The 26,132-nt window shown below is 47.3% G+C and overlaps 2 protein-coding genes across 8 annotated transcripts in view; both read right to left on the bottom strand.

Annotated features, from left to right (window-relative positions):
* The window catches only part of ZNF74 (zinc finger protein 74), a 182,051-nt gene that overhangs the window by 24,189 nt on the left and 131,730 nt on the right, over positions 1 to 26,132 (bottom strand). The gene's annotated exons all lie outside the window — the stretch shown is intronic.
* MED15 (mediator complex subunit 15) overlaps positions 1 to 26,132 on the bottom strand; it is a 67,563-nt gene that overhangs the window by 21,530 nt on the left and 19,901 nt on the right. For 5 of the 7 annotated variants that reach the window (XM_066259901.1, XM_066259903.1, XM_066259902.1 and 2 more), the window contains exons 2-5: positions 23,690 to 23,777; positions 10,802 to 10,853; positions 9,146 to 9,175; positions 7,026 to 7,238 (exon numbers count right to left, since the gene is read on the bottom strand). In XM_066259901.1, the coding sequence (XP_066115998.1) occupies positions 7,026 to 7,238; positions 9,146 to 9,175; positions 10,802 to 10,853; positions 23,690 to 23,777 (383 nt within the window). Of the gene's footprint in view, positions 1 to 7,025; positions 7,239 to 9,145; positions 9,176 to 10,336; positions 10,499 to 10,801; positions 10,854 to 23,689; positions 23,778 to 26,132 lie in introns of those variants that run through there. The other 2 variants (XM_066259905.1, XM_066259906.1) reach the window with 2 other exon arrangements.

Below are 26,132 nucleotides of genomic sequence, written 5' to 3'. Positions count from 1 at the left end.
GCTTGATTTATCACATTTTTGTAAGCTTATTTGTTTCATCCACATGCTTAGGTGAAGTTGTTCATTTCGTTGCTCAATAATCTAAATTTATCTTTTGTCTGACTAATATAATTATCAGTAACTGAGAGAAGTAATTGCCCAATACCTCCTTATCTTCGAATCATTTTTTTAGCTTATATCTTGGGTGCGTTTCTTGTAAGAAATAGCCCTGGCCAGTTGGCTCAGTGGTAGAGCGTCAGCCTGGCGTGCAGGAGTCCTGGGTTCAATTCCCGGCCAGGGCACACAGGAGAAGCACCCATCTGTTTCTCCACGCCTCCCCCTCTCCTTCCTCTCTGTCTTTCTTCCCCTTCCGCAGCCAAGGCTCCATTGGAGCAAAGTTGGCCCGGGCGCTGATGATGGCTCTGTGGCCTCTGCCTCAGGTGTTAGAATGGCTCTGGTTGCAACAGAGTAACGCCCCAGATGGGCAGAGCATCGCCCCCTGTTGGGTGTGCTGGGTGGATCCCGGTCGGGCGCATGCGGGAGTCTGTCTGACTGCCTCCCCGTTTTCAACTTCATAAAAATTAAAAAAAAAAAAAAAAAAAAAAAAGGAAATATATAGCTGTATTTTTTCTCTCATTTACATCCAATACTGTATTTCCTGTCTCCTAGCAGGATGTTTGGTTCATTCACATTTGATGTGATTGCTTATTCTTTCAACTTATTTACATTTGTCTTCTCTTTTTCTAACTGTATTTTCCTTTTTTTGTTTTTGTTTTTCAGCTTTATTAAAATAGGTAAAAGTGACAATTTTTCTTCATTTGTGAGTTGTAATTTTGCTTGGTGGTTGGGTTGGATAGATGGTTTTGTTTGTGTTTGGATTTTGTTGTTTTTTTCTTAGTTCACTTGTTCCTATTGGTTTAAAATTTATAAACTACATTTATTGTTTTAGCAATACTTTAAAAATTACTTATTAATTTGAGAGAGAGAGGAAGGGAGAGGGAGGAAAGAAGGGAGAGTGTACAAGAGGGAGAGAGGGAGAGAGGGAGAGAGGGAGAGGGAGAGGGAGAGAGAAAAACATTGATCTGTTTCTATATGTGCCCTGCCTGGGGATCAAACCCACAATCTTTTCATATTGGGACAAGGCTCTAACCAACCGAGCTATCCAGCCAGGGCTGTTTTAGCAATACTTTTTCAATTTTATCATGCATATTTAGGTTAATAAAATATAAAGTTTAGGCATATTTTAATCTCCCAAATACAAGGACCTAAGAACCCTGTTTTTTAATTTTTCCACTAATTTGAGGGGGGTTGTGTGAGAGAGAATCGTCAACTTGTTTCACTTAGTGTTCCATTTAGTTTTATACTCACTGATTGCTTCTCATATATGCCCTGACTGGGGATTGAACCTGTGACCTCTGGCGTGTGGGGTCTACACTTTATCCACTGAACCACCTGGCCAGGGCCAGAGCCCTTCTTTTTAAAGCAGGTTTTATGTGCACACAGTAGACCTGATTTTTTAAATATACCCCACCCCCTTGGACTTCTATTTAGTTCAGTCCCTGTTTCTCTTCTTACACCTACACAACAGACTTATACTAAGAGGCAGGACAGAATAATGCCTAGGAGACCATCTCTGACCCAGACTTGTCCTGACTCAAATTCCAACTCTGTCACTGTTCTATGCCTCAGTTCCCTTCACTGTAGAAAAGGGGCAATAATAGTGCCTACCCCACACACTGCGCTAATAAATAATCTATTATATGTAAAACTAAAATAGTGCTTGGAATGTAGCAGGTCCATATGGAGGTTAGCTCTGAGTACTATTCTTTACAGAGGTAATTTTTATTTACACAAAGAATTCTCAACCTTGTCCCAACTGTACTGAATTTGAGGCCAGATAATTCAATGTTATATAGGGCTGTCCTCTGCACATAAGGTGTTTAGCAGCATCTCTGGCCTCCACCCACTGGATACCAATAGCACCCCCACAGTTGTGACATCAAAAAGGTCTCCAGATATTGCCAAATGTTCCCTGGGGTGCAAATCACTGAGAATCACTGGTTTAGATTTACACGTTTACCACCTTATATGAAAAACATTTCTTCTTCCATCTTACACCTGTCATCTTGGGAAGGATGGTCTGAGAGGTAAGAGGAATTTATGAGCAAATAAGAGTAAATCCTTAAAAAATCTTTTGATGAAGGCCTCTTAGGTTTTATTTATCTAAAAATGTCTTTGCTTTATCTACTCCTTGGAAGAGTTTTACTGGCATGCAGCTGTGGTTGGCAGCTCTATTCTCAGCACTATAACCACCTCCTACTGTCTTCCTGACTCCGTCACTGTCTCTGCCGAGTCTACTTCTGGCTCCTTACAGAAATTGGCTGTTTCTTAGATGGGCCTCTGGTCTTTGACATTCTGTGCCACAGCTGGTTAAGGCATGGATGCCTTATTTAACCTGTGTGGGTGTACTGAGTTTTTCTAAGCCATTCCATTCTCTCCACCTGGTCCCTTTATTAGATATTAGTCAGACTTTCTGATTTTATTCTTTATATTCCTCACCCTCCTATTTCCATGTCCTCTTCTCTGGGATATATTCTACTTCATTTCTTCAAAATATATCTTCTAGTTCACAAATTCTTTCTTCAGTTATATCGAATGTACTATTTACTTATCCATACTTTCGTCTTTCTTTTTTTTTTTTTTTTTTTTTTTCTTTTTTTTTTCTGAAGCTGGAAACAGGGAGAGACAGTCAGACTGACTCCCGCATGCGCCCGACCGGGATCCACCCGGCACACCCACCAGGGGCGACGCTCTGCCCACCAGGGGGCGATGCTCTGCCCATCCTGGGCGTCGCCATGTTGCGACCAGAGCCACTCTAGCGCCTGAGGCAGAGGCCACAGAGCCATCCCCAGCGCCCGGGCCATCCTTGCTCCAATGGAGCCTTGGCTGCGGGAGGGGAAGAGAGAGACAGAGAGGAAGGTGTGGCGGAGGGATGGAGAAGCAAATGGGCGCTTCTCCTGTGTGCCCTGGCCGGGAATCGAACCCGGGTCCTCCGCACGCTAGGCCGACGCTCTACCACTGAGCCAACCGGCCAGGGCCATACTTTCGTCTTTCAATACCTTTTACGTATTTATGTTTCAACAAGTTCTATTTGGTTCCTTTACATATCTGCTTGGTCACTCCTGATAGTATCACAGTGCTTGCTCTTTTAGAATTCCATCCTTTATTTCTTTAACATGCCAAGCCCATATCTAACAACTGCTATGTGGGTGGTCCCTGGTAATTCCCATATCTGTTTATTGTTTCTGTTCCTTCTCATGGTGTCTTTGCTTCCTTTCATGCCTAATGATCTTTGATTATGTGTTTAATTCTTGACCTTAACTTCCAATTCCTATAGCCCTAATCTTGGAAGCATTTTCCTCCAATCTGCCCTTGCCTCTGGGGGAGCTGGGAGCACCAAGGGTCCCAGCACAAATCCTGCTGGATGGAGGGATCCCAGGCTCGCTTTCCCCCATCTTGCAGTGGGCCAAGGCACTGCAAGGCAAAGAGCATCCCCTACCTTCTGCCAGCCCAGTAATCCAAAATGCAGCCTACCCAGGATCTAGTTATACAGAAGGAGGGTTCCTCAGCACCCAGTCTGTCAAACAGCCAGAAACAGGACTTACTTTTAAAGTTGGTTTTATACATATATGATATAAAATTCACTGAGAAACAAAAATGAACTGAATGATAAGTAAGTCTACTGCAATCCTGTACCCCAGCCCATAGTAGTCTCAGCCACAGGCAGCGTGTTTCTGATGACTAAATTGGGTCACTAGGAGTCATCACAGTGTGCCCTGGACTGCCCAGTGAGAGCCTTGGCAAAACCTGACTATGGCCCTGCCCTCTGGGGGCACTGGACTAAGGCTTGGAGTGTCCTTAAGTACACAGTGGCATTACAACAAGGAGCATTGACATTTAGAAAAAATGTTAGGAAGGCACAGCAAAAGCCCATTGGGCATGACACCTATTTCAGGTAGACCAGGTAGGCAAGAGGTCAAAGGCAGGGAGGGAGGGTCTCTGACAGAGGCAGTAGCAGCACCTGAAGTAGAGAACCCACTTCAACCCTCCTCTATTGCCACACAGGAGACCAGGTTCCTCAGAAGCTAAAAACAGCATGTGGGTCAAGGTCAGATTCGGGAGAGTATGGGCAGGATACCAAAGTTTTTGCCAATAAACTTCTGACAAATAAAGTCTTAGTTATAAGACTATAAGACAAATTATGGGAGCATTCTAAACTCATATGTGTGTGTGTGTGTGTGTGTGTATGTGTGGCAGAGACAGAGAGAGTCAGAGAGAGGGACAGATAGGGACAGACAGACAGGAAGAGAGAGAGATGAGAATCATAAATTCTTCGTTGCGGTTCCTTAGTTGTCCATTGATTGATTTCTCATATGTGCCTTGACTGGGGGGCTACAGCAGAGCAAATGACCCCTTGCTCAAGCCAGCGACCTTGGGCTCAAGCTGGTGAGCCTTGCTCAAACCAGATGAGCCTGTGCTGTGCTCAAGCTGGCAACCTCAGGGGTCTCGAACCTGGGTCCTCCACATCCCAGTCCGACACTCTATCCACTACGCCACTGCCTTGTCAGGCTAAACTCATATATTTAAAAACTATTTTTATTATAAAATATAAGATACCAGAGTATAATATAAAAGGAGCCAGGCCAGCCCCTCTCCTTCACACTCTTCCACAAGCCACCCTGTGTGTATCAGGTGTGTGAATATGACAAAAGGGGACAAAGGAGTTTAAGATGAAGAACTGAGCGAAGAGCTACGAGTCTGATGACAAGGCATCAGTAAGGAGAAGAGAATGGAGACCTGAGGAGGAAGGGGATGGCTGGGAATGGAAGCTTCCAGTGCAGGAGTGAGTGGGAATGAGGATGCACATGGTATCTGAGAAGAGCAAGGCAATGCTAACAATATAGTAAACCCAACAAAGAACAGGGTGTGGGTCAGGCCATCTGGGTTCAACCCCAGTTCTAGGTCACATGACCTCTTGGGCAAAGCAGAGGAAGTGACACTGCCCTCCTTACAGGGTTACTGTGAGGGATACCTGATAAAAATACATCAAAACACCACAACCGCCTGACCAGGCGGTGGCGCAGTGGATAGAGCGTTGGACTGGGATGTGGAAGGACCCAGGTTCGAGACCCCGAGGTCGCTAGCTTGAGCGCGGACTCATCTGGCTTGAGCAAAAGCTCACCAGCTTGGACCTAGGGTCACTGGCTCCAGCAAGGGGTTGCTTGGTCTGCTGAAGGCCCGCAGTCAAGGCACATATGAGAAAGCAATCAATGAACAACTAAGAAGTCGCAACGCGGCAATGAAAATCTAATGACTGATGCTTCTCATCTGTCTCCATTCCTGTCTGTCCCTGTCTATCCCTCTGACTCCCTCTCTGTCTCTGTAAAAAAATAAATAAATAAAAATTTTAAAAAAAAACCAAAAAACAAAAAAAACCCCACAACCCATCCACAAGTGCTCACAACAGCTTTATCTATAACAGCGCCAAGCTGGAAACAACCCAAATTGTCCTTCAGGGGTGAATGGTTAAATCTGGTATACTCAGTCCACAGACTACTACTCAGCAATGAACAGGAATGAATTACTGATACAACTTGGAATATTTCAAGGGCATGATACTGAATGAAAAAAGCCAATCTCAAAAATTCAAATATTGTCTGATACCATTGATATAACATTGGTAAAGTAACACAATTATAGAGACAGAATAGGTTGTCAACTGCCAGGGCTTAGGCTCGGAGGGCAAGGGTGATTGGTAAGAAGTACACAACAGCTTACTGGTAGTGATGGAACAGTTTCGCACACTGACTTTGGTGATAGTTACTCAATTCCACATATGATAAAATCTCACAGACCACACACATGTAAGTGCATGTACAAGAATGCATATAAAAACTGGTGACGTCTGAATAGTCTACCTGAGTTGATAGTATTGTCCCCATGTTCATTTCTCAGTTTTGACTGACGTACTAAAGATATTATCATTGGGGAAGCTAGGTGAAGGGCACATGTGAACTCTGTGCTGTCTGCAACTTCCTGTTACTAAACAAAGTATTTTAAATATGAAATGTTCAATAAAAGAAAAAAAAATACTGAAGCATTTTGCAGTCCTGAAGTAAATTCCAAGTACTGAATAAATGTTTAAGAGAATCAAAGGTCTATCAGGATAGGTGCTGGAAAGAGGTAGGAGACCTGCACTGTGTCCAGCTCGTGGAAGGGGCAGCTAAGTGCAGAAGCCAAAGGGTTATGTCCTGAAGAGAAGGGCTAAGGTCAAGGACAGCACTGAAAGAGATGGCTCCTGAGGTTGGAGCAGTCTGGAGGTTGTGGGATGCTAACAGCACTTCTTCGTGACTAAGAACATTTGTGGTGGCGCAGTGGATAAAGCATCAACCTGGAATGCTGAGGTTGCCGGTTCGAAACTCTGGGCTTGCATGATCAAGGCACATATGGGGGTTGATGCTTCTTGCTCCTCCCCCCTCCTCTCTCTCTCTCTCTCTCTCTCTCTCAAAAATGAATAAAATCTAAAATAAATAAATAAATAGCCTGACCAGGCGGTGGCGCAGTGAATAAAGTGTAGGACTGGGACACAGAGGACCCGGGTTTGAAACCCTGAGGGCGTCTGCTTGAGGGTGGGGTCGCTGGCTTGAGCAAGAGGTCACTCACTCTGCTGTAGCCTCCTGGTCAAGGAATATATGAGAAAGCCATCAATGAACAACTAAGGTGCTGCTATGAAGAATTGATGCTTCTCATCTCTCTCTCCCTTCCTGTCTGTCTGTCCCTATCTGTCCCTCTCTCTGTCTCTTTTCATCTCTGTCATAAACTAAACTAAACTAAACTAAACTAAACTAAAATAAAATAAAAAAATTTTAAAAATGGAGCTCCTTGGAGCTTCTCTATGCTTTTCGGAATACCATCTTAAGCAAAGGAATAAAATGCATGTCACCTCCAAAGAAAGTAGCAGGTTCTCTGAGAAGCATGGTACTCACTCTGTGGAGTTGCCGTTGACACAACAGCCATGCCATGGGGGGCCATCCCTGAGGAGCCAGGGGGCGGCTGCCCAGAGAGGGGCATTGGCTGCCCCATGGTGCCAAGGCCTCCCATCCCACCTAGGGACTGTCCTGGGCCCCGAGAAGGCATGCCAATTCCAGCTGCTCCTGCAGCAGGTCCGCCAGTCAGGCTCTGTAGTGCATTCATAGGGTCTGTGGGAACACAAAGGCACAGTGTCTCAGGAAAGTGCCCCTGAATCAGGCAAAGCTTTTTTTTTTTTTTTTTTCATTTTTCTGAAGCTGGAAACTGGGAGGCAGTCAGACAGACTCTCGCTTACGCCCAACCGGATTAACTTGGCACGCCCACCAGGGGGCAATGTTCTGCCCCTCCGGGGCGTCGCTCTCTTGCATCCAGAGCCATTCTAGAGCCTGAGGCAGAGGCCACAGAGCCATCCCCGCACCCTGGCCATCTTTGCTCCAGTGGAGCCTCGGCTGCAGGAGAGGAAGAAAGAGACAGAGAGGAAAAAGAGGGGAGGGGTGGAGAAGCAGATGGGCGCTTCTCCTGTGTGCCCTGGCCAGGAATCGAACCCAGGACCCCTGAACGCCAGGCCAACGCTCTACCGCTGAGCCAACCGGCCAGGGCTTCAGGCGAGGCTTTGAAAGCTGTGAGGCCTCATAGAGCACACACTTCCTGCCGCCTCCAGGCTTGACTCCCTCAAAGCCGAGAGGCTAGAATCCTAGAAGCCTCCCAAACACTGCCACAACGGCCCATCACACCCAAGGGGGCAGGACACCTTGTATGTTTGTTACTGCTTCTGGATCATGAGTCCTCCTGGACAGGGAACATGTCCCACACTCCTAGTCTGGCCTGTACCAGAGTCCTAATGCTGAGGAACAAACTAGCCCTCCAGGGCAGGTGGCGGCTACCACACCTCCTGCCTGGACAACCCTTCCTGCTGGGTGAGCACACAAAGGCGCTCAAGTAAACAAGAACATGGGGGACCAGAGAAGCGAGAGTGGGGAGGGCAGATGTTCTTCAGGGAGGTTACATGTCTCCTTGCACACCAGAAGCCCCACTGAGGAGTAGTTCTTAGGAGGACACACTCCTATGCCCAGAGCCACCACACCAGAACAAGCTAAAGTGTGAGGGAGAGCTCTACACTGTGCCAAGGAGCATTACAACACTCACCAAGCCCACTAGGTCTGCACACTCAGCTCAGTGTGCAATGCTGAACCAGACAAGAAACCTGATGCTCTCATCACACACTCTCGTGAGTGCAGATAGGTGCAGCTGTCCTGGGCACCATGTCACAGAACTGGGTGTCCAAGGACCCTACGCTCCAATGTCAAGAGCCCAGATGTTCTCCTGACCATGTACTCTGATCCACCCAGCCTCCCAGCCCCCTCTGGCTGAGAATGATTATACATTCAAAGAGACCCCGAGGGGAGATAGGGCTCACATGGACAGGTACAGCTGGCTACGCTGAGGCAGGCACAAGCATCTGTCTTTTATAGCTCTGCCGCCTGTGGTAAGGCAGACAGCATGGTAGGCTGGCTCCCTGCCTGACAGGCTGGAGTATAGTTGGCTATGTTGGACCTAAACTTCTTCACAGGTAGCTTGGTCAGTGAAACCAAGGCTAAAACATCAGATATGGTCTCCCTTATGTGATAAATCTTGAAATTAAAAAATAAAAAACAATTATAGTTTTTAACTTACAAAGAAACTTTGTAACTTAAGAAAGTTAATTCACAGCTATTCTTCAAGAAATATTACATGTTATTATATATTGAATATGTCATAATAGTTTTCTCCCAGAAACTCACAATTTTAGATAATGTCTCAATAACTGAGTTTTTATCATCTTTTTTATTGAGGCAAAAACTGTATTTAAGTGAAATGTGATGGGGCAGCATTATCTTATAGGCACAGGGTGTGGGGGGCACACTGGGTGTGTGTGGGGCACAGCTCCCCAATGCTCATGGCCAGCCAGACATCTCTCTGTGGACTCTGTCCTCTAGTAATAGCTTTAATCCAGAGACATGTGGTATCCACAGTCTCATTCCTGCCACCCCAGACCCAAGGTTGGAAAAATTTGAATTCAAAAAGGAGAAATTCTTACCACTGACAGAAGCTTGAGATTTCTTGTTATCTATATTGGAAAAAAAAAAAGTCAACAAAGTTTCATACACCACATATTTCCATTGTAAGTCAGTTTTATTGATATCTGCCCAGAGGTCATTTGCTAAAACTGAGCTGACTTTGTCTAGAAACTCGATAAAACATATCTTAAGAGCGTGCATGTGTGTGTGTGTGTGTGTGTGTGTGTCCCACTCCTGGCAGCACTGATGCACAGAGGATCTGGGGGAAGAGGGTGCAGAACCGCCCCATGGTCAACCTGGGGCCTCAGGGAACTACTGCCCTGGGCAGTGGCTCACTTACCCTGGGCCTCTTCTAGCTCTCCTGCCCTCCCAGGTCTCAGCCTGTGTTCTGAGTAACAAACAAGAAAGCTATAGGGAACCGTGATGGGCCCAGAATGGTGCTGAGAACTCCACAACACCTCCATTTTCAGCCTCTGCAGGTGAGGCAGCATCTCCATTTTCTAGAGAAAACAGGCTGGCCAAGGCCGGCTGGAAGGCAGATCTAGGTGTTCTCAGTATCAGGTAGGGAACTGCCACACCAGTTCCACCCTCTCCTGAGGAGCCAATGAGACAGCCTAGCCCAGCAAGCAGAGTTCTTTGTCAGGACAAACCAGAGCGGTTCATCCAGGTCGCTCATTCCCCTAGTTCCTACTTCTATATCCTCCTATTCTACATTCCATGGGACCTTCCCAAAGACAGCAAGGAAATGAAATCAAATGAAGTTCACCTTGCTGGCTCCTGGTAAAAAGTTAGTGTGGAAAGAAGCAAAGCCTACTGGCTATACTGGGGTTCTGGGGTTCTCCCTTAGCCCAGAATTACTGACATTGAATCTGTAGTTGCCTCTATAACCACAGGGGAGCTGTGACTGGATTTGCCAAGTGCACACTTCAAGGACAGACGGCCCCAGGAGCCCATCTCCCATGGTAACACAACTGCAGGCAGGCAGGAGGTGCTGTTGGCTGAAACCACAGAGTGCCTCACCAGCCTGTTTCCTTCAGAGACTGCAGCCATCCAGGAACAGTGTCTACAGATCACCAGGACCCTGATCCTCGGAGGCAATGACATTCACTTCTAAAGAGCCATGGCTGCTGCTGGGCCTGGTTGACAGGACCACAAGCAGGATCCTGGGAATCAGAGGAGGTGGAAAGTGGCAGGATGTGGGTGTCCCTTACCACGGCAGGGAGCTAGAGGCAGGACTTAGGAAGTTGGCCTCAGAAGCTTCCAGCATGACAGGAACACACATTTAGGTCAGGCCTCTGTCGGTCAATAAAACCAACTACTATATTAGGGAAAGAAGTTTCTGTTCCAAGGTAAACTGCTTATTTAAGAACTACCTAGAGATAAAAGCAACAATCTTATTAAAAAGGAGATTACACAGAAAAGCAAAAACAGCAGTCCAATTTAAACCACTTTAAGCTAACATTTCCATTATGCCAGTATCAGCATTTTTAGGGCTGATGCAGGGGGCGGGGGATGGGAAATATGGAATCAAATGCAAAGCAATGAAGAACTGTTCAAAGAGCAGGCACTTTTCACAGACATTCTGACGCAGGCACTGTGGCAAAATTCAGTCTCCCCTATACAACAGAGCCAGCCGCTCACAGCAATCTCAACCAGAAATGTAAAATGTTACTTACGAATGTCTCGAAAATGGATAATGAGCCTGGCTACGAGAGAAAGGTATTCGTCCTAAAAGTAAAAAACATGAAGTAGTTTAATCCCAGATGAAGAAGTGAGGCTATGCACCGCCCCTCCGCCCCCAGGCCACCAGGCTGAAGGCTCTTTCTGAAAGGCCACTAGGCTAAGACCCACTCCCACCTAAGGCCAGGCTCTGCCCAGCTGGGCCTCCTCCGGAATCCCGCTCACATAGAAAAGCTGTCAGGGCTCAGCTACAGGAGGCCAACAAAAGAGGGAAGCAGGAAAACAAGAAGGGTACCAAGAGACTTCAAACTGCTGCTCCTTCTACTCTGCTGTAAACATTTAACAGAGACAGCCGAGTGCCAGCTCAGGACCTCTCTTTTCACAGAGGGGACAGTAAGTCCAGTGGGGATGAGGAGCTGTCCTAAGGTCACAGGGCATATCAGAAGTAATCAGGGGCAGGCCCCGCTTTTGTCTTTGCACAGTTTGTATCCAAGTACTTTCGCTTTTAATACCCAGCCTGTTGCTTTTTCACTGCTGACATCACACTTACATGCAAATCCAGATGTGTGTCCCTGGCTGTGCTTTCGGAGATTTATGTTGATCTCAACTTACTGCACGGGCAAGGGACAGGATGCAGGGCCACTCAAAGGAGCCAGCTGAAGGCCACTGCTGAGGGCCCTCTTTGTCCCAGCTGCTGTGTTTGTGCAACTGCCCAGCAGGGTCTGCCTTCCACCAATTGTACTCTTTGGAACCAAGGACACTCACTTCTAGGTGCCCCGGGGAAATCACTACTATGAGTTTATCCTGTAGTCATCAAAGGTATGTCTCAGTTAAAACCTTATTTTAACACAGAAGGTGAACATCCTTCCCCTCCTCAAAACGCCCTCCCTTCAGTCAAGGAGGCCCTGAAAGGGCAAAGCCTTCACTTTCTGCCCTGTTCACATGACCCTCCTCCTAAGTCACTGACAGTGAAGTCCACCTGATAGCACACTGGCGAGATGATGCCTAGGACCCAGCCACAGCACGTGTAGTAGGCTGGCCTAGGACACATGCCTATGAGCCCAGGGACACCCAGTGAACCTCATAATAACACCTCCAAGGAAAGGAAAACAAAATCAAAGTAGTCTCAGATGCATGCATTTTTAAAAATTTTTTTTATTTATTGGCCCTGGCGGGTTGGCTCAGTGGTAGAGCGTCGGCCTGGCGTGTAGAAGTCCTGGGTTCGATTCCCGGCCAGGGCACACAGGAGAAGCGCCCATTTGCTTCTCCACCCCTCCCCCTCTCCTTCCTCTCTGTCTCTCTCTTCCCCTCCCGCAGCCGAGGCTCCATTGGAGCAAAGATGGCCCGGGCACTGGGGATGGCTCCTTGGCCTCTGCCCCAGGCGCTAGAGTGGCTCCGGTCACGGCAGAGCAACACTCCGGAGGGGCAGAGCGTCGCCCCCTGGTGGGTGTGCCGGGTGGATCCCGGTCGGGCACATGCAGGAGTCTGTCTGACTGTCTCTTCGTTTCTAGCTTAAGAAAAATACAAAAAAAAATTTTTTTTTTATTTATTGATTTTAGAGACAGAGAGGAAGGGAGAAACACTGACTTGTTGTTCCACTTATTTATGCATTCACTTTCTAAATCTTTATTATCCTTCATCTATCTCCAAACTTCACCCCATCATTTTTTTCAGCCAGGGAAATCAATAGGAGAAACAAGTGGGAAAGGCCCAGGGAAAAGCAAACCAGGATGACAAGCACATCCAAGGAGGCAGGTACAGAAAGAGGGACAGTGAGGCTCTGCTGGAGAATTGGGACACTTTGAAAGCTGTCAACACTACCACTTTCTGCCTGTCTCCACCAGTTCCTGGTAGGAAAGACAATGTACTGTGTGTGCAAGGGTCACTGGTGTCAGGGCTCCTGCATGTGGACCACTTGCTGAGGCTTCTTCAAGGACAAGCAGTTTGGTGAGTGGGTAGAGCAAGAGGGGGGGGGATAAAGGAAGCTCAGGAAATGAGGTGGCCCCAAGTGTGAGGGGATGAGGACTGGTTGTTTCCACTCTTTGGCCATTATGAACTATGCTACGAATATTTGTGTACAAATGTTTTTGAGAAATATGGTCATTATGTTTACTTTTTTGCAGAATCATCATGCTTTCACAGTGGCTGCACAACTTTACATTCCTTCCAGAAATGTATGAAGTTCCAATTTCTCCACATCTTTGCCAATACTTATTATTGTCAGTCTGTTGTTTTGTTTTGTTTTATAGCCATCATGTGTGAAGTAGTATCTCATCCTGGTTTTGATTTGCATTTCCCTAATGACTAGTGATATTGGGGATCTTTTCAGGTACTTCTTGACCACCTGTATATCTCCTTTGGAGAAGTGTTTATTCAAGTTCTTGGCACATTTTAAAATTAGTTTTTGTTGTTATTATTGTTGAGTTGTAGTAGTTCTTTATATACTCTAGATACCAGTCCCTTTTCTTTTTTCTTTTTTTTGTATTTTTCTGAAGCTGGAAACAGGGAGAGACAGTCAGACAGACTCCCGCATGCGCCCGACCGGGATCCACCCGGCACGCCCACCAGGGGCGACGCTCTGCCCACCAGGGGGCGATGCTCTGCCCCTCTGGGGCGTCGCTCTGCCACGACCAGAGCCACTCTAGCGCCTGGAGCAGAGGCCAAGGAGCCATCCCCAGCGCTCGGGCCATCTTTGCTCCAGTGGAGCCTCGGCTGCGGGAAGGGAAGAGAGAGACAGAGAGGAAGGAGAGGGGGAGGGTGGAGAAGCAGATGGGCGCCTCTCTTGTGTGCCCTGGCCGGGAATCGAACCCAGGACCCCTGCACGCCAGGCCGACGCTCTACCACTGAGCCAACCGGCCAGGGCCAATCATTAGTTTTTCGTTGCGCATTGCAATACCTTAGTTGTTCATTGATTGCTTTCTCATATGTGCCTTGACTGCGGGCCTTCAGCAGACTGAGTAACCCCTTGCTGGAGCCAGCGACCTTGGGTTCAAGCTGGTGGGCTTTTGCTCAAACCAGATGAGCCCATGCTCAAGCTGGCGACCTCGGGGTCTCGAACCTGGGTCCTCTGCATCCCAGTCTGACGCTCTATCCACTGCGTCACCACTGAGCCAACTGGCCAGGGCCTGTTTACATTTTTTAATGTACACAGTCATGCTCTTCTCAGCTCTAAGACAATGCTTCTAATAATTGGTATCTTGGGCAGTCCAATAACTATCCTTGATTACAGAGGGAGAGCAGGAGATGTATTTAGATTCAGACAAAAAACAGACCCTAGGCTTGTGAGAGCCCTTAAAAAGGCTGAAGGTAGGAAAGTATTTCCTTTTATCAGATGTTCATAGGCATCCTCCTCCTCCTCCCTTGCTGGGAATGCAGCTGTGCCTGACCTGATTTCCTCTCCTCCATTTATTTCAGCTGGCTGGCTGTTCAGCTCAGGCTCCTTATTTGATTAGTCCCAAGGTGGCTTCCCATTCTGATGCTTTCAGCCTCCCTGGTCCCTGAGTTTAACCGTGGTTGCCCAGTGGGGATTCAGTTCTGCCCTGGTCATTTCTATACTGTAAAGCAGAGATCTGTACTAGTACTACATTAAATAAAGTGTTGATGTATGGTTAACATACAAATTTAATTTTGCCTGACCAGGTGGTGGCACAGTGGATAGGGCATTGGCCTGGAATTCTGAGGACCCAGGTTCAAAACCCTGACGTCATTGGCTTGAGAATGTCTCATCCAGCTTGAGCACAGAGTCGCTGGCTTGAGTGTGGGATCATAGACATGACCCTATTCATGGTCACTGGCTTGAGCCCAAGTTGCTGGCTTGAGCAAGGGGTCACTCATTCTGCTATAGCCCCCCAGTCAAGGCACATATGAGAAAGCAATCAATGAACAACTAAGGTGCTGCAAGGAAGAACTGATGCTTCTCATCTCTTTCCCTTTCTGCCTGTCTGCCCCTATCTGTCCATCTGTCCCTCTTTCTCACTAATATATACATAAGCTCACATATATATATATATATGCTTCATTTAAAAGCAATCAAGTAATAAGCAAATGTTCAGAAATGCCCCCAGTTGTAGTAAGCTTCACTACGCACTGCTGCTATTGCTGCCAACAGAGATCCCAGGACACGTGACTGTTTTCATCCATTGGATGCCAAATCTTTCCAAAGTTTCAGGTACCACCTTAGGCACAGTTACTTCTGCTTCTGTCAGCGTCCTTTAGGCAAACAATAGGAGTTAAAGATACTAAAATATTAAAGATTATTTGGGTATCTTTGCTTTGATAGATGGGAGACAGTAAGAAGAAAAGTAGCTAAGAAGAAAAAAGGCTCTGACATCAGACCACCAAGGCTCCTATCCCAGCTTTACATCCTGGCTCTCCTTCTACCTGACTGTGTGACCTCCTGGTCAGCAAACTGGGGAGAGTGGTACTATACCTGCTTCACAGGACTCATGTGAGGTCAAATGAGCTCATACAGGTGAAGTACACGGAACAGGGCCTTGCAAAGGGATATCATTTTAGAGGGAACAAAGCCATTAGACCTAGAGCCAGTCAGTGAGAGATGGGGAGGGCTTTATCTTGGCTTGCTAACATTCACACTGGAAGCATGAGCCTACACCAGGCAATTTACTTCTATTATTATTCATTTTAAGAGAGAGAGGAGAGAGAGAGAGAAAGGGGGGAGGGAGCAGGAAGCATCAATCCCGTATTTGCCCTGACCAGGCAAGCCTGGCGACTTCAGTATTCCAGGTCAACACCTTATCCAACTGTGCCATCCACAGGTCAGGCTACTTAATTCTTTTTATTTTATTTTTTATTTTTATTTTTTATTTTTATTTATTTATTTTTATTTTATTTTTACAGAGACAGAAAGAGAGTCAGAGTGAGGGATAGACAGGGACAGACAGACAGAAACAGAGCGACACCTTAGTTGTTCATTGATTGCTTTCTCATATGTGCCTTGACCACAGGCCTTCAGCAGACCGAGTAACCCCTTGCTTGAGCCAGCGACCTTGGGTCCAAGCTGGTGAATTTTTGCTCAAACCAGATGAGCCCACACTCAAGCTGGTGACCTCGGGGTCTCGAACCTGGGTTTTCTGCATCCCAGTCTGACGCTCTATCCACTGTGCCACCTCCTGGTCAGGCTATTTTTTATTTTTTTAACAGAGACAGAGAGAGGGACAGACAGACAAGAAGGGAGAGATATGAGAAGCATCCATTCTTCGTTGTGGCACCTTAGTTGTTTATTGACTGCTTTCTCTTATGTGCCTTGACAACGGTGGGGGGCTTACAGCAGACCAAGTGACCCCTTGCTCAAGCCAGTGACCTTGAGCTTCAAGCCAGCGACCTTTTGGGCTCAAGCTGGTGAGCCTCCACTCAAGCTGGTGACCTCGGGGTTTTGAACCTGGGTCCTCCGTGTCCCAGTCCAACGCTCTTTCCACTGTGTCACCTTCTGGTCAGGCTACTTAATTCTTTTAGACAAGCATACTCTAGGTTCTCCTTGCTTTGGAGTATACACTAGGCAGCCTATTAGCATCCCATTTTCCTTCAGGATGGACACTTGTGGACCTACCAGCTTGCCAGGATTACAGGTTAGGTCAGCCCTTTCCCTATGGCCTCTTCCACCTCCATTCCCTCCTGGAGTCCAGAAAAAAAGAGAAATCACTTTTCCCAATCCCTTTCCCTGCTCTGAGGTCCCACCTTTTAAGTTATTTTTTTCTTATTTTTAAGATCTTATTTATTCATTTTAAAGAAAAGATAGAGTGAGAGAGAAAGAGAGAAAGAAGGTGAGAGGAGCAGGAAGCATCAACTCCCATGTGTGCCTTGACCAGGCAAGCCCAGGATTTCCACAAACCAGCGACCTCAGCGTTTGAGGTCGACACTTTTTCCACTGTGCCACCACAGGTCCCACCTTTTAAATTCTTTCATAGCCATTCTAATGGGGTCTCAGGTGGGAGAAGCAAGTAACAAGCAAGCTGGGTGCCACCAGACCTAGAGAGTCTTCCAAAGTCCCACCGAGGAAGGGCTGCATTGACTGGTGTGCAGCTCCATGAGAAACTTGAGCAGGTAGTAAAAAGCTGAGCATCAAACAAGCCTCAGCAGTATGTCTGTCTCTGTAAAAAAGATGGGAAATTTGCAACGCCTCTTAGAAATATCTCATTTTCAAACACGGCCTCATCTTGGAGTTAGGGATTTAGAATCAGCTTAAACAAAAGTGGGACTGAAATTGTTAAGGGCTGATTTGTGGCCTGCAAAAAGCCAAAGGCTAAGATGGTGAGGGAGCTGTTACCTTCCAGGTGCCAACTTCTGGATAGAAGGCCTATTTCCCACTGCTGAGCCTCCACGGAGCCAGTCTCTGAAAGGGCCACTGACAATCACTGGCCTTCAAGCACACACACGCTGCTGATCGCATCAAAGGTTCGAGGCGATTCCCACTCCCCTGAATCTGCACTGGCCTTAGGGACTGCTATATCCACACAATATTCCAGAACTTATAAGGACAGGCAGCTTCCATTTTCCACTCCTTGGAAGCAAGCTGCTATGCGCTAAGAAGCCTGGGCTATGCTGCGGAGACATTACGTGGAGGGAAAATCAATGTGCAGATTTAGGAGTGACTTCTTATGGATTGTCTGGTCCAGCACAGCTGCCAGCTGGATGCAGCTACGTTAGACGGCACATGTGAGACCAGCAGAATGCCAGACAGGCAATTCCAATTGTCTCAATTTCTTTTATTTTTCGAGAGAGAGACAGACAGGGACAAAGATGAGAAGCATCAACTCGTGGTTGCAGCACCTTAGTTGTTCATTGATTGTTTTCTCATATGTGCCCTGACTGGGGGCTCCAGCTGAGCCAGTGACCTGCTTAAGTCAGCGACCTTGGGGCTCATGGCAGGAACCGTGGAGTCACGTCTATGATCCCATGCTCAAGCCAGCAACCCTGTGCTAAAGCTGGATGAGCTGGCGCTCAAGCCAGCAACCTCAGGGTTTCACACCTGGGTCTTCAGAGTCCCAGGCTGACGCTCTAACCACTACGCCACCTCCTGGTCAGGCCCAATTGTCCCAATTCCTGGCCCATGAAATCAGAAGAAATAACTTACTGCTTTAGGCCACCAAGTTTTGGAGCAATTCCCTATGAAACAATAGATAACAATGCTAAACCAACAAGTTTTGCCTTGGCCAGAGAGCTCAATTGGTTAGAGCATCATCTGGAGCAGATCAATATTCTTGTCTCTCTCTCCCTTCCTTTCTCTCCCACTCTCCCTTCCTCTCTTTCTCTAAAATCAACACAATAAACATTAAAAAAAAACCCACATTCTGCATTACAAAAGCTGGAATAGTTCAATAAGTCCTCATCAGAGCTGTCTTAATAATAATACAAACTAGCAAAAACAATAAACACTTCCCATCCCCCAAATATTGGCAAACTATATATCTAAAAGAGACTTGTATCCAAAATACCTAAAGAATTCTAACAGTCTAACAATAAAAAGACCAAGAACATGATTTAAAATGGGCAAAGGATCTGACTTTTTTTTTTTTTTTAATTTTTCTGAAGCTGGAAACGGGGAGAGACAGTCAGACAGACTCCCGCATGGGCCCGACTGGGATCCACCTGGCACGCCCACCAGGGGGCGACACTCTGCCCACCAGGGGGCGATGCTCTGCCCCTCCGGGGCGACGTTCTGTTGCGACCAGAGCCATTCTAGCGCCTGGGGCAGAGGCCAAGGAGCCATCCCCAGCGCCCAGGCCATCTTTGCTCCAATGGAGCCTCGGCTGCGGGAGGGGGAAGAGAGAGACAGAGAGGAAGGAGAGGGGGAGGGGTGGAGAAGCAGATGGGTGCTTCTCCTGTGTGCCCTGGCCGGGAATCGAACCCGAGACTTCTGCACGCCAGGCCGACGCTCTACCACTGAGCCAACCAGCTTGGGCCTGGGCAAAGGATCTGAATAGACATTTCCCCCCAAAAAATAAACATATGGCCACTTGGTCAGTGATGGCACAGTGGATAAAGAGTCAATCTGGGCCCTGGCTCAGTGGTAGAACATCGGCCAGGCATGTGGATGTCCTGGGTTTAATTCCCAGCCAGGGCACACAGGAGAAGCGACCATCTGCTTCTCTACCTCTCCTTCCCTTCCCTCTTCTTTCTTCCTCTCTCACAGCCATGGCTCGATTGGTTCGAGCACATTGGCCTCCAGTGCTAAGCTTCCATCTCAGGCACTAAAAATAGCTCGGCTGCCAGCATGGCCCCAGAAGGGCAAATTATTAACCCCACATGGGGCTGGTGGGGTCAGGGGCAGTGTTGCCAGGTAGATCCTGGTTGGGACACATGCGGGAGTCTATCTCTCTATCTCCACTCCTCTCACTTGGAAAAAAAGAAAAAATTATATACAAATGGCCAACAGTACATGAAAAGATACTCATTTATCATTCATTAGTCATTAGGGCAATGCAAATCAAAACCACCATGATATATTCCTTTACACTCATAATGATTGCTATAATTAAAAAGACAAACAATAACAAGTGTTGATGAGGAGTAGAGAAATTGGAACCACATACATTGCTGATGTGAATGTAAAATAACACAGATATATATCCAAGAGAAATAAAATCAAAAGCTTGCACACAAATGTTGATAGCAGAATTACTCATAATAGCCAAAAGGCAGAAACAATCCAAATGTCTATCAACTGATGAGTACATAAAATGTGGCATATCCATAAGGCAGAATATTATTTGATAATTAAAAGGAATAAAGGCCTGCCTGACCAGATAGTTCGGTTGGTTGGAGCACTGTCTTGAAGCCAGCGATTGCCCGTTTGATCCCTGGTCAGGGCACATGCCGGGTCAGATCGATGTTCCTGCTTCTTTCTCCCTCTCTCCCTTCCACCCTCTTTAAAATCAATACAATAAACATTTTAAATAAAATTTTTAAAAAATGAAATAAAGGCCTTGGCTGGCTGGCTTAGTTGGTTAGAGTGTCGTCCCAAAACAACAAGGTTATGGGTTCCATCCCTGGTCAGGACACAGACAGGAAGCAACTAATGAACAAACAACTAAGTGGAACAACAAATGAATGCTTCTCTCTCTCCTTCTCTTTTGCTCTCTCCCTTCCTGTCTCTCTAAAATCAATTAATTTACTTAAAAAAAGAAATACAATGCATGCTATAACATTTTTCATGGATAAGCCTTGAAAATATGCTAAGTGAAAGAAATCAGTCACAAAAACATATACTGTATGACTGCACTTACATGAAAAGTTCAAAAAAGAGCCTGACCAGGCGGTGGCGCAGTGGATAGAGCGTCAGTCTGGGACACGGACGACCCAGGTTCGAGACCCCGAGGTCGCCAGCTTGAGCGCGGGCTCATCTGGTTTGAGCAAAGCTCACCAGCTTGGACCCAAGGTCGCTGGCTTGAGCAAGGGCTTACTCGGTCTGCTGTAGCCCCACAGTCAAGGCACATATGAGAAAGTGATGAATGAACAACGAAAGTGCCACAACGAAAAACTGATGATTGATGCTTCTCATTTCTCTGGTTTCCTGTCTGTTTATCCCTTTCTCTGACTCTCGCTCTGTCTCTGTAAAAATAAATAAAAATTATAAAAAAAAAAAAAAAGTTCAAAAAAGACAAATCTGGTCCTGGCCGGTTGGCTCAGTGGTAGAGCGTCGGCCTAGCGTGCAGGAGTCCCGAGTTCAATTCCCGGCCAGGGCACATAGGAGAAGCACCCATCTTACCCTTCCCCCTCTCCTTCCTCTCTGTCTCTCTCTTCCCCTCCTGCAGCCAAGGCTCCATTGGAGCAAAGATGGCCCGGGTGCTGAGGATGGCTCTGTGGCCTCTGCCTCAGGCGCTAGAATGGCTCTGGATGGAACAGAGTGATGCCCCAGAGGGGCAGAGCATCGCCCCCTGGTGGGCATGCCGGGTGGATCCCCATCGGGAGCATGCGGGAGTCTGTCTGACTGCCTCCCCGTTTCCAACTTCAGAAAAATACAAAAAAAGGATAAAAAAAAAAAAAAAAAAAAGACAAATCCCCAGCAACAGAAAACAGATAAGGTCCTGGCCGGTTGGCTCAGTGGTAGAGCGTCGGCCTGGAGTGCAGGAGTCCCGGGTTTGATTCCCGGCCAGGGCACACAGAAGTGCCCATCTGCTTCTCTACCCCTCCCCCTCTCCTTCTTCTCTGTCTCTCTCTTCCCCTCCCGCAGCCAAGGCTCCATTGGAGCAAAGATGGCCCGGGCACTGAGGATGGCTTTGTGGCCTCTGCCTCAGGCGCTAGAATGGCTCTGGATGGAACAGAGTGACGCCCCAGAAGGGCAGAGCATCGCCCCCTGGTGGGCATGCTGGGTGGATCCCCATCGGGAGCATGCGGGAGTCTGTCTGACTGCCTCCCCATTTCCAGCTTTGGAAAAATGCAAAAAAAAAGAAAATAGATAAGTGGTTGCTTAGGGCTGAGTCAAGGGGAAATAGAGAATAACAGAATGGATCAAGTTCGTTTTAGAAAATGTTCTAAAATCGAGATTGTGGTGACAGTGGAACAACTCTGAATAACCTAAAGACCACTGAAAGCCTGACCTGTGGTGGTACAGTGGATAAAGCATCAACTTGCAACACTAAACAATGAACTATCCTGACCAGGCGGTGGCGCAGTGGATAGAGCGTCGGACTAGGATGCAGTAGACCCAGGTTCGAGATCCCGAGGTCGCCAGCTTGATCACGGGCTCATCTGGTTTGAGCAAAAGCTCACCAGCTTGGACCCAAGGTCACTGGCTCCAGCAAGGGGTTACTTGGTCTGCTGAAGGCCCGCAGTCAAGGCACATATGAGAAAGCAATCAATGAACAACTAAGGTGTCGCAACAAAAAACTGATTGATGCTTCTCATCTCTCTTCGTTCCTGCTTGTCTGTCCCTATCTATCCCTCTCTCTGACTCTGTAAAAAAATAAAAAATAAATTTAAAGTAAAAAGAACAATGAACTATACACCTTAAATGGGTAAATTGTATAGTATATGAAGCAGATCTCAATACATTTGTTATAGGGGGGGAAAAAAGAAAAAGGCTTAAATGCTTATCATATATACCCTACCTACCCTGCCCCAGTATGTGTGCTCTCAAGCTCTTCTTTGCACTTATGTGTGCTCACAAACACACAATCATGTACTCTGACTTTCCCTTAAGACCAAACTGTATAGATAGTTTCTGTTCTAGAACCTGCTTTTTCTAGCCAGTCATCTCTACATTTCCATTTCACAAAATGTTCGCCTCATCTAAACTTTCACCCATGCTCAAATTCCCTCAATTGACTGCTAAGTGTCTTAACAGTGGGTTTATCCAAACCAGTATCCAATCAAGGGCCATATATAACATCTGGTTTTTTTTAACATCTGTTTTTAATTTGTGACACATAAGTATGTCTTAGAGTTTCAACCTCTCACTCAGGCACAAGGTGCTCAGAGTAAACCCAATGCAGCAGAGGATCTGTACGGAAAAGACAGGTATGGCAGAGAACAAAAAACCCAGCAGACAGAACGTCGGACTGGGATGTGGAGGACCCAGGTTCGAGACCCCGAGGTCATGAGCTTGAGCGCAGGCTCATCTGGTTTGAGCAAAGCTCACCAGCTTGAACCCAAGGTCCCTGGCTTGAGCAAGGGGTTACTCGGTCTGCTGAAAGGCACACGGTCAAGGCACATATGAGAAAGCAATCGATGAACAACTAAGGTGTCGCAATGAAAAACTAATGATTGATGCTTCTCATCTCTCTCTGTTTCTGTCTGTCTGTCCCTATCTATCCCTTTCTCTGACTCTCTCTGTCTCTGAAATAAACAAACATACAAACAAACAATATTTAAAAAAAAAAAACAACCCTTGGGCATTAGTCTCACCTTGCACGAGCTGGGTGACCTTAGACCAGGGGTCCTCAAACTTTTTACACAAGGGGCCAGTTCACTGTCCCTCAGACCATTGGAGGGCAGGACTATAAAAAAAACTATGAACACATCCCTATGCACACAGCACATATCTTATTTTAAAGTAAAAAAACAAAACGGGAACAAATACAATATTTAAAATAAAGAACAAGTAAATTTAAATCAACAAACTGACCAGTATTTCAATGGGAACTATGCTCCTCTCACTGATCACCAATAAAAGGGTGCCTCTTTTGGAAGTGCGGCAGGGGCCGGATAAATGGCCTCAGGGGGCCGCATGCCATGGGCCGTAGTCTGGGGACCCTGCCTTAGACAATTAGCATGGCTTCTTCATGCCTATTTTGCTTCATTTCTACTAAAATGGCTCTGCCCCAAGGAGAGTGCACATATGGAAGGTCACATGAAGCCTGCGATGCTTAGCCCAGGATAAGAGCTCACATATTGGAAATTCTCCCCAACTACTCCACCAGTAATATTCCTATGCCTGGATTTTCAATCAAGGCCTCAATCTCCACTAGCACCACCTTCATCACTGAACAAAAGGGGACAGGAACTCTTCTAGGCCCATATATCAGGGCCCTGCGGTTTAGGTGAGGATCCCCTGGTAGGGCTGACGCTGAGGTAAGAGCCAGTTCTTACTCAGAGCACTAGTCCCTTTCATAGAAGCAGCTGGGGCCTGAGCAAACAACCTACAGGATTCATGAGCACTAACCATGAATAGAGGATGCTTGTAGTGAGGTCTGGGGTCAGGCACTGGGTCTGCATCCTGGGAGTCTACTCAGTAACCTCCCTGTACCTCTACCATGGAGACAAGGGAAGAGCCCCAGAGTGCTGAAGGCAAAACTGATAGTGCCTGTGACCAGTCAGTGAGCAGCCACTCTGGCCCCACTCCCCATGCAGAGGAGCTTCCAGAATCTGCATCACACCCTCCCCTTCCTGAGCCTCTCTGCCATGGGCTCTGCCCACCAGGGCCTTACCCGGGTCTTGGCCTTCAGGAATACATGGCTCTCCATATCCTTGCTGGATTTACTGTGGGCCACACCAGCTTTTCTCATGGCATCCTCGCTGAAAGACAAGAGAAGAAATGTTCACACACCTATGAGGTTGCTCCTGCAGGATTCTTGACCAGAAGGCCCTGCACAGCAACTGCCCCTGGGTGGAAGGGGTCTGTCCCCCAGCACACCAGCCTTGCTGAGGTCCAGAAAAGGCAACAGGGAGAGGTGCACAGCAGAACAATGACAGGTAGCTGAGCAAGGGAGTAAGATAGCAGAGTCACAAAAAAGAAAGAATAGGAAAGGTGGTCACCACAGAAGCAAACCAACCACCCCCATCAAGAGAGGGCAGAGGAGCCAGGCCCTAGGAATAACTCACAACCAGCACAAAATCTAGTGCACTTCAGAAGACTGAGTGGCCAGCCAGCCTCTATTTCCTGCCCTCTGAATGGTCTGGGTCCCCACCCAATTCTGGCAATAATAGCCGTGAAACCCCAGCTCCACTCTCCTTCTCTGTGAGACAAAAAGGCCATGACAGGTCATCTCCCAATCACTCCCAAGGGGATGATGTGCCCCTATGTGAGATGTGCAGGTTCTAAAGGTGGAACCCAGGAGATAAGGCCCAACCTCAACAGCTTTTAGCTGGGAACAGGAGGAGACAGACCACACACGCAAAGAAAACATTTGAAAAGCACACTTGCAAATACATGCACAATAAAAGATGAAACCTTAGCACACATTTCATCACACCAATGTTGCTGGGATAGAGCTGTGCACATCTGCTAAGTTTGAGCTCTCTCTGAATGGTAGCACGTGCATACACACACAGACACACACACACAGACAAGAACACATGTGTATTTGTTGAAAAGGAAAGATTGGGTTCCAAGGCCTGGCCCCTCCGCTCACACACTGCTTTCTTCCTTGCAGGATGGGTTTCCCTGCCCTGGGCCTGCTGTAAACAAATGAACAAACATGTCAGGGCTCTGCTGCCTCACCCGAGTGAATTAAACAAGCCCAGTCCAGCTGGTGCTGGAAAGCGTTCTGGCCATTCCAAACAAAAAAACCCCAGGCTACTGAAAGAGTGGGCACGTGACGCTGCAGGATCAGATTTATGATCTTTAAAGAATCCCAGAGAAGGTTAAAAGGCTAAAAGATGGACAAGTCTGCATTAATGTACAAAGAAAAATAAAATGACACTGACTGACACTGCTAGATAACTCATTCAACACGTGTGAGTTTGGTGTCCCTGCCCCATCTGCTTCCCCAAGCCTGCACAGGAGGCAACAACAGGTTCCTGCTGGCAAAGACCAAGGCAGAGCAGATGCACACACAAAGCAATCTATAACCAGGACCACAGAGAGAAACAAGAGGAATGATGCAAGAGGACAACCCAAGATCCAACTCATAGGGAAGTGAGACCGGCAGGCCAGGAGGACTCGGCACACCCATGTGCTGAGGCTGGCGTGCAGCAGGTGCTTCACATGTAGACATTGAGAAATGTCACCTGGTAGGCTCTAAGTCACTGAGCAATTCCAACAAGAGAAGTGAATGAGCAGACCTACCTTCAGAAGGGCAGCTCACCTGTGGCCCTTGGGACAGTACCTGTTCCCTTTGCCACCTTCCAAGAGCAGTGTGAGGCAAATCCAGCCACATAGCTAGGGACCAATGGAGTGACCCAGAGCAGAACAGTGGATGCAGCAAGAGGGCACCTGCCAGTTAGCAGGACAGCCTGAAGCTGACTAGATTGGGAGTAGGGAAGCTATGGTTAGAAGGTGGAGACAGGAGCCATAGTGTGAAGCACAGAGAGGCAGAAAGGGGTGCTGAGGTCTCCGAAGATGAGACCTGGATACACAGATGGGCTCTGTGCCCAAGAGCAGCTATCCCCAAAAGCTTAGCCAGGCTCCTGTCCAGCTAAAAGCTGTCCTCTTGAGCTGCTGGCTGGTCATCTTTAATAGGGTCAGCAGACTCACAGGCCCCAAAGACTCTGTGTATCTTGACAGCAGAAAAGACATTTGACAACATTTACAAAGATAGGACACAGACACAGGCTCAGTGTAATAGGTTTTTTGGTTTTTTTGGTTTTTTGGAGGGGCAAAGGAAAGAGATGATGGGAGGGAGGGAGGGAGGGAGGGAGGGAAGTGTCAACTCATTGCTCCACTGAGTTGTGTACTGATTGCTTTTCATACAAGCCTTGACCAGGGACTAAACCGGCAACCTCAGACTCAAAACAGCAACCTCAGGATTGAGTCAAAGATCCCAGGGTCAATCTAGTAACCCCATACTCAAGCCAGACACCCTGTGCTCAAGCTGGCGACCTTGGGTTTCAAACTGCGACCTTGGCACTCTGAGTTAAGGTTCAAGGTTCCATCTATTGCACCACCACCGGTCAGGCCTTACTTTAACAGTTTTTAGGTCGGGGGAACCT

The sequence above is a fragment of the Saccopteryx bilineata genome, chromosome 2 (assembly GCF_036850765.1).
Source record: "Saccopteryx bilineata isolate mSacBil1 chromosome 2, mSacBil1_pri_phased_curated, whole genome shotgun sequence".
In the NCBI taxonomy this organism is placed as follows: domain Eukaryota; kingdom Metazoa; phylum Chordata; class Mammalia; order Chiroptera; family Emballonuridae; genus Saccopteryx; species Saccopteryx bilineata.
This window is presented reverse-complemented; position numbering and strand designations above follow the sequence as displayed.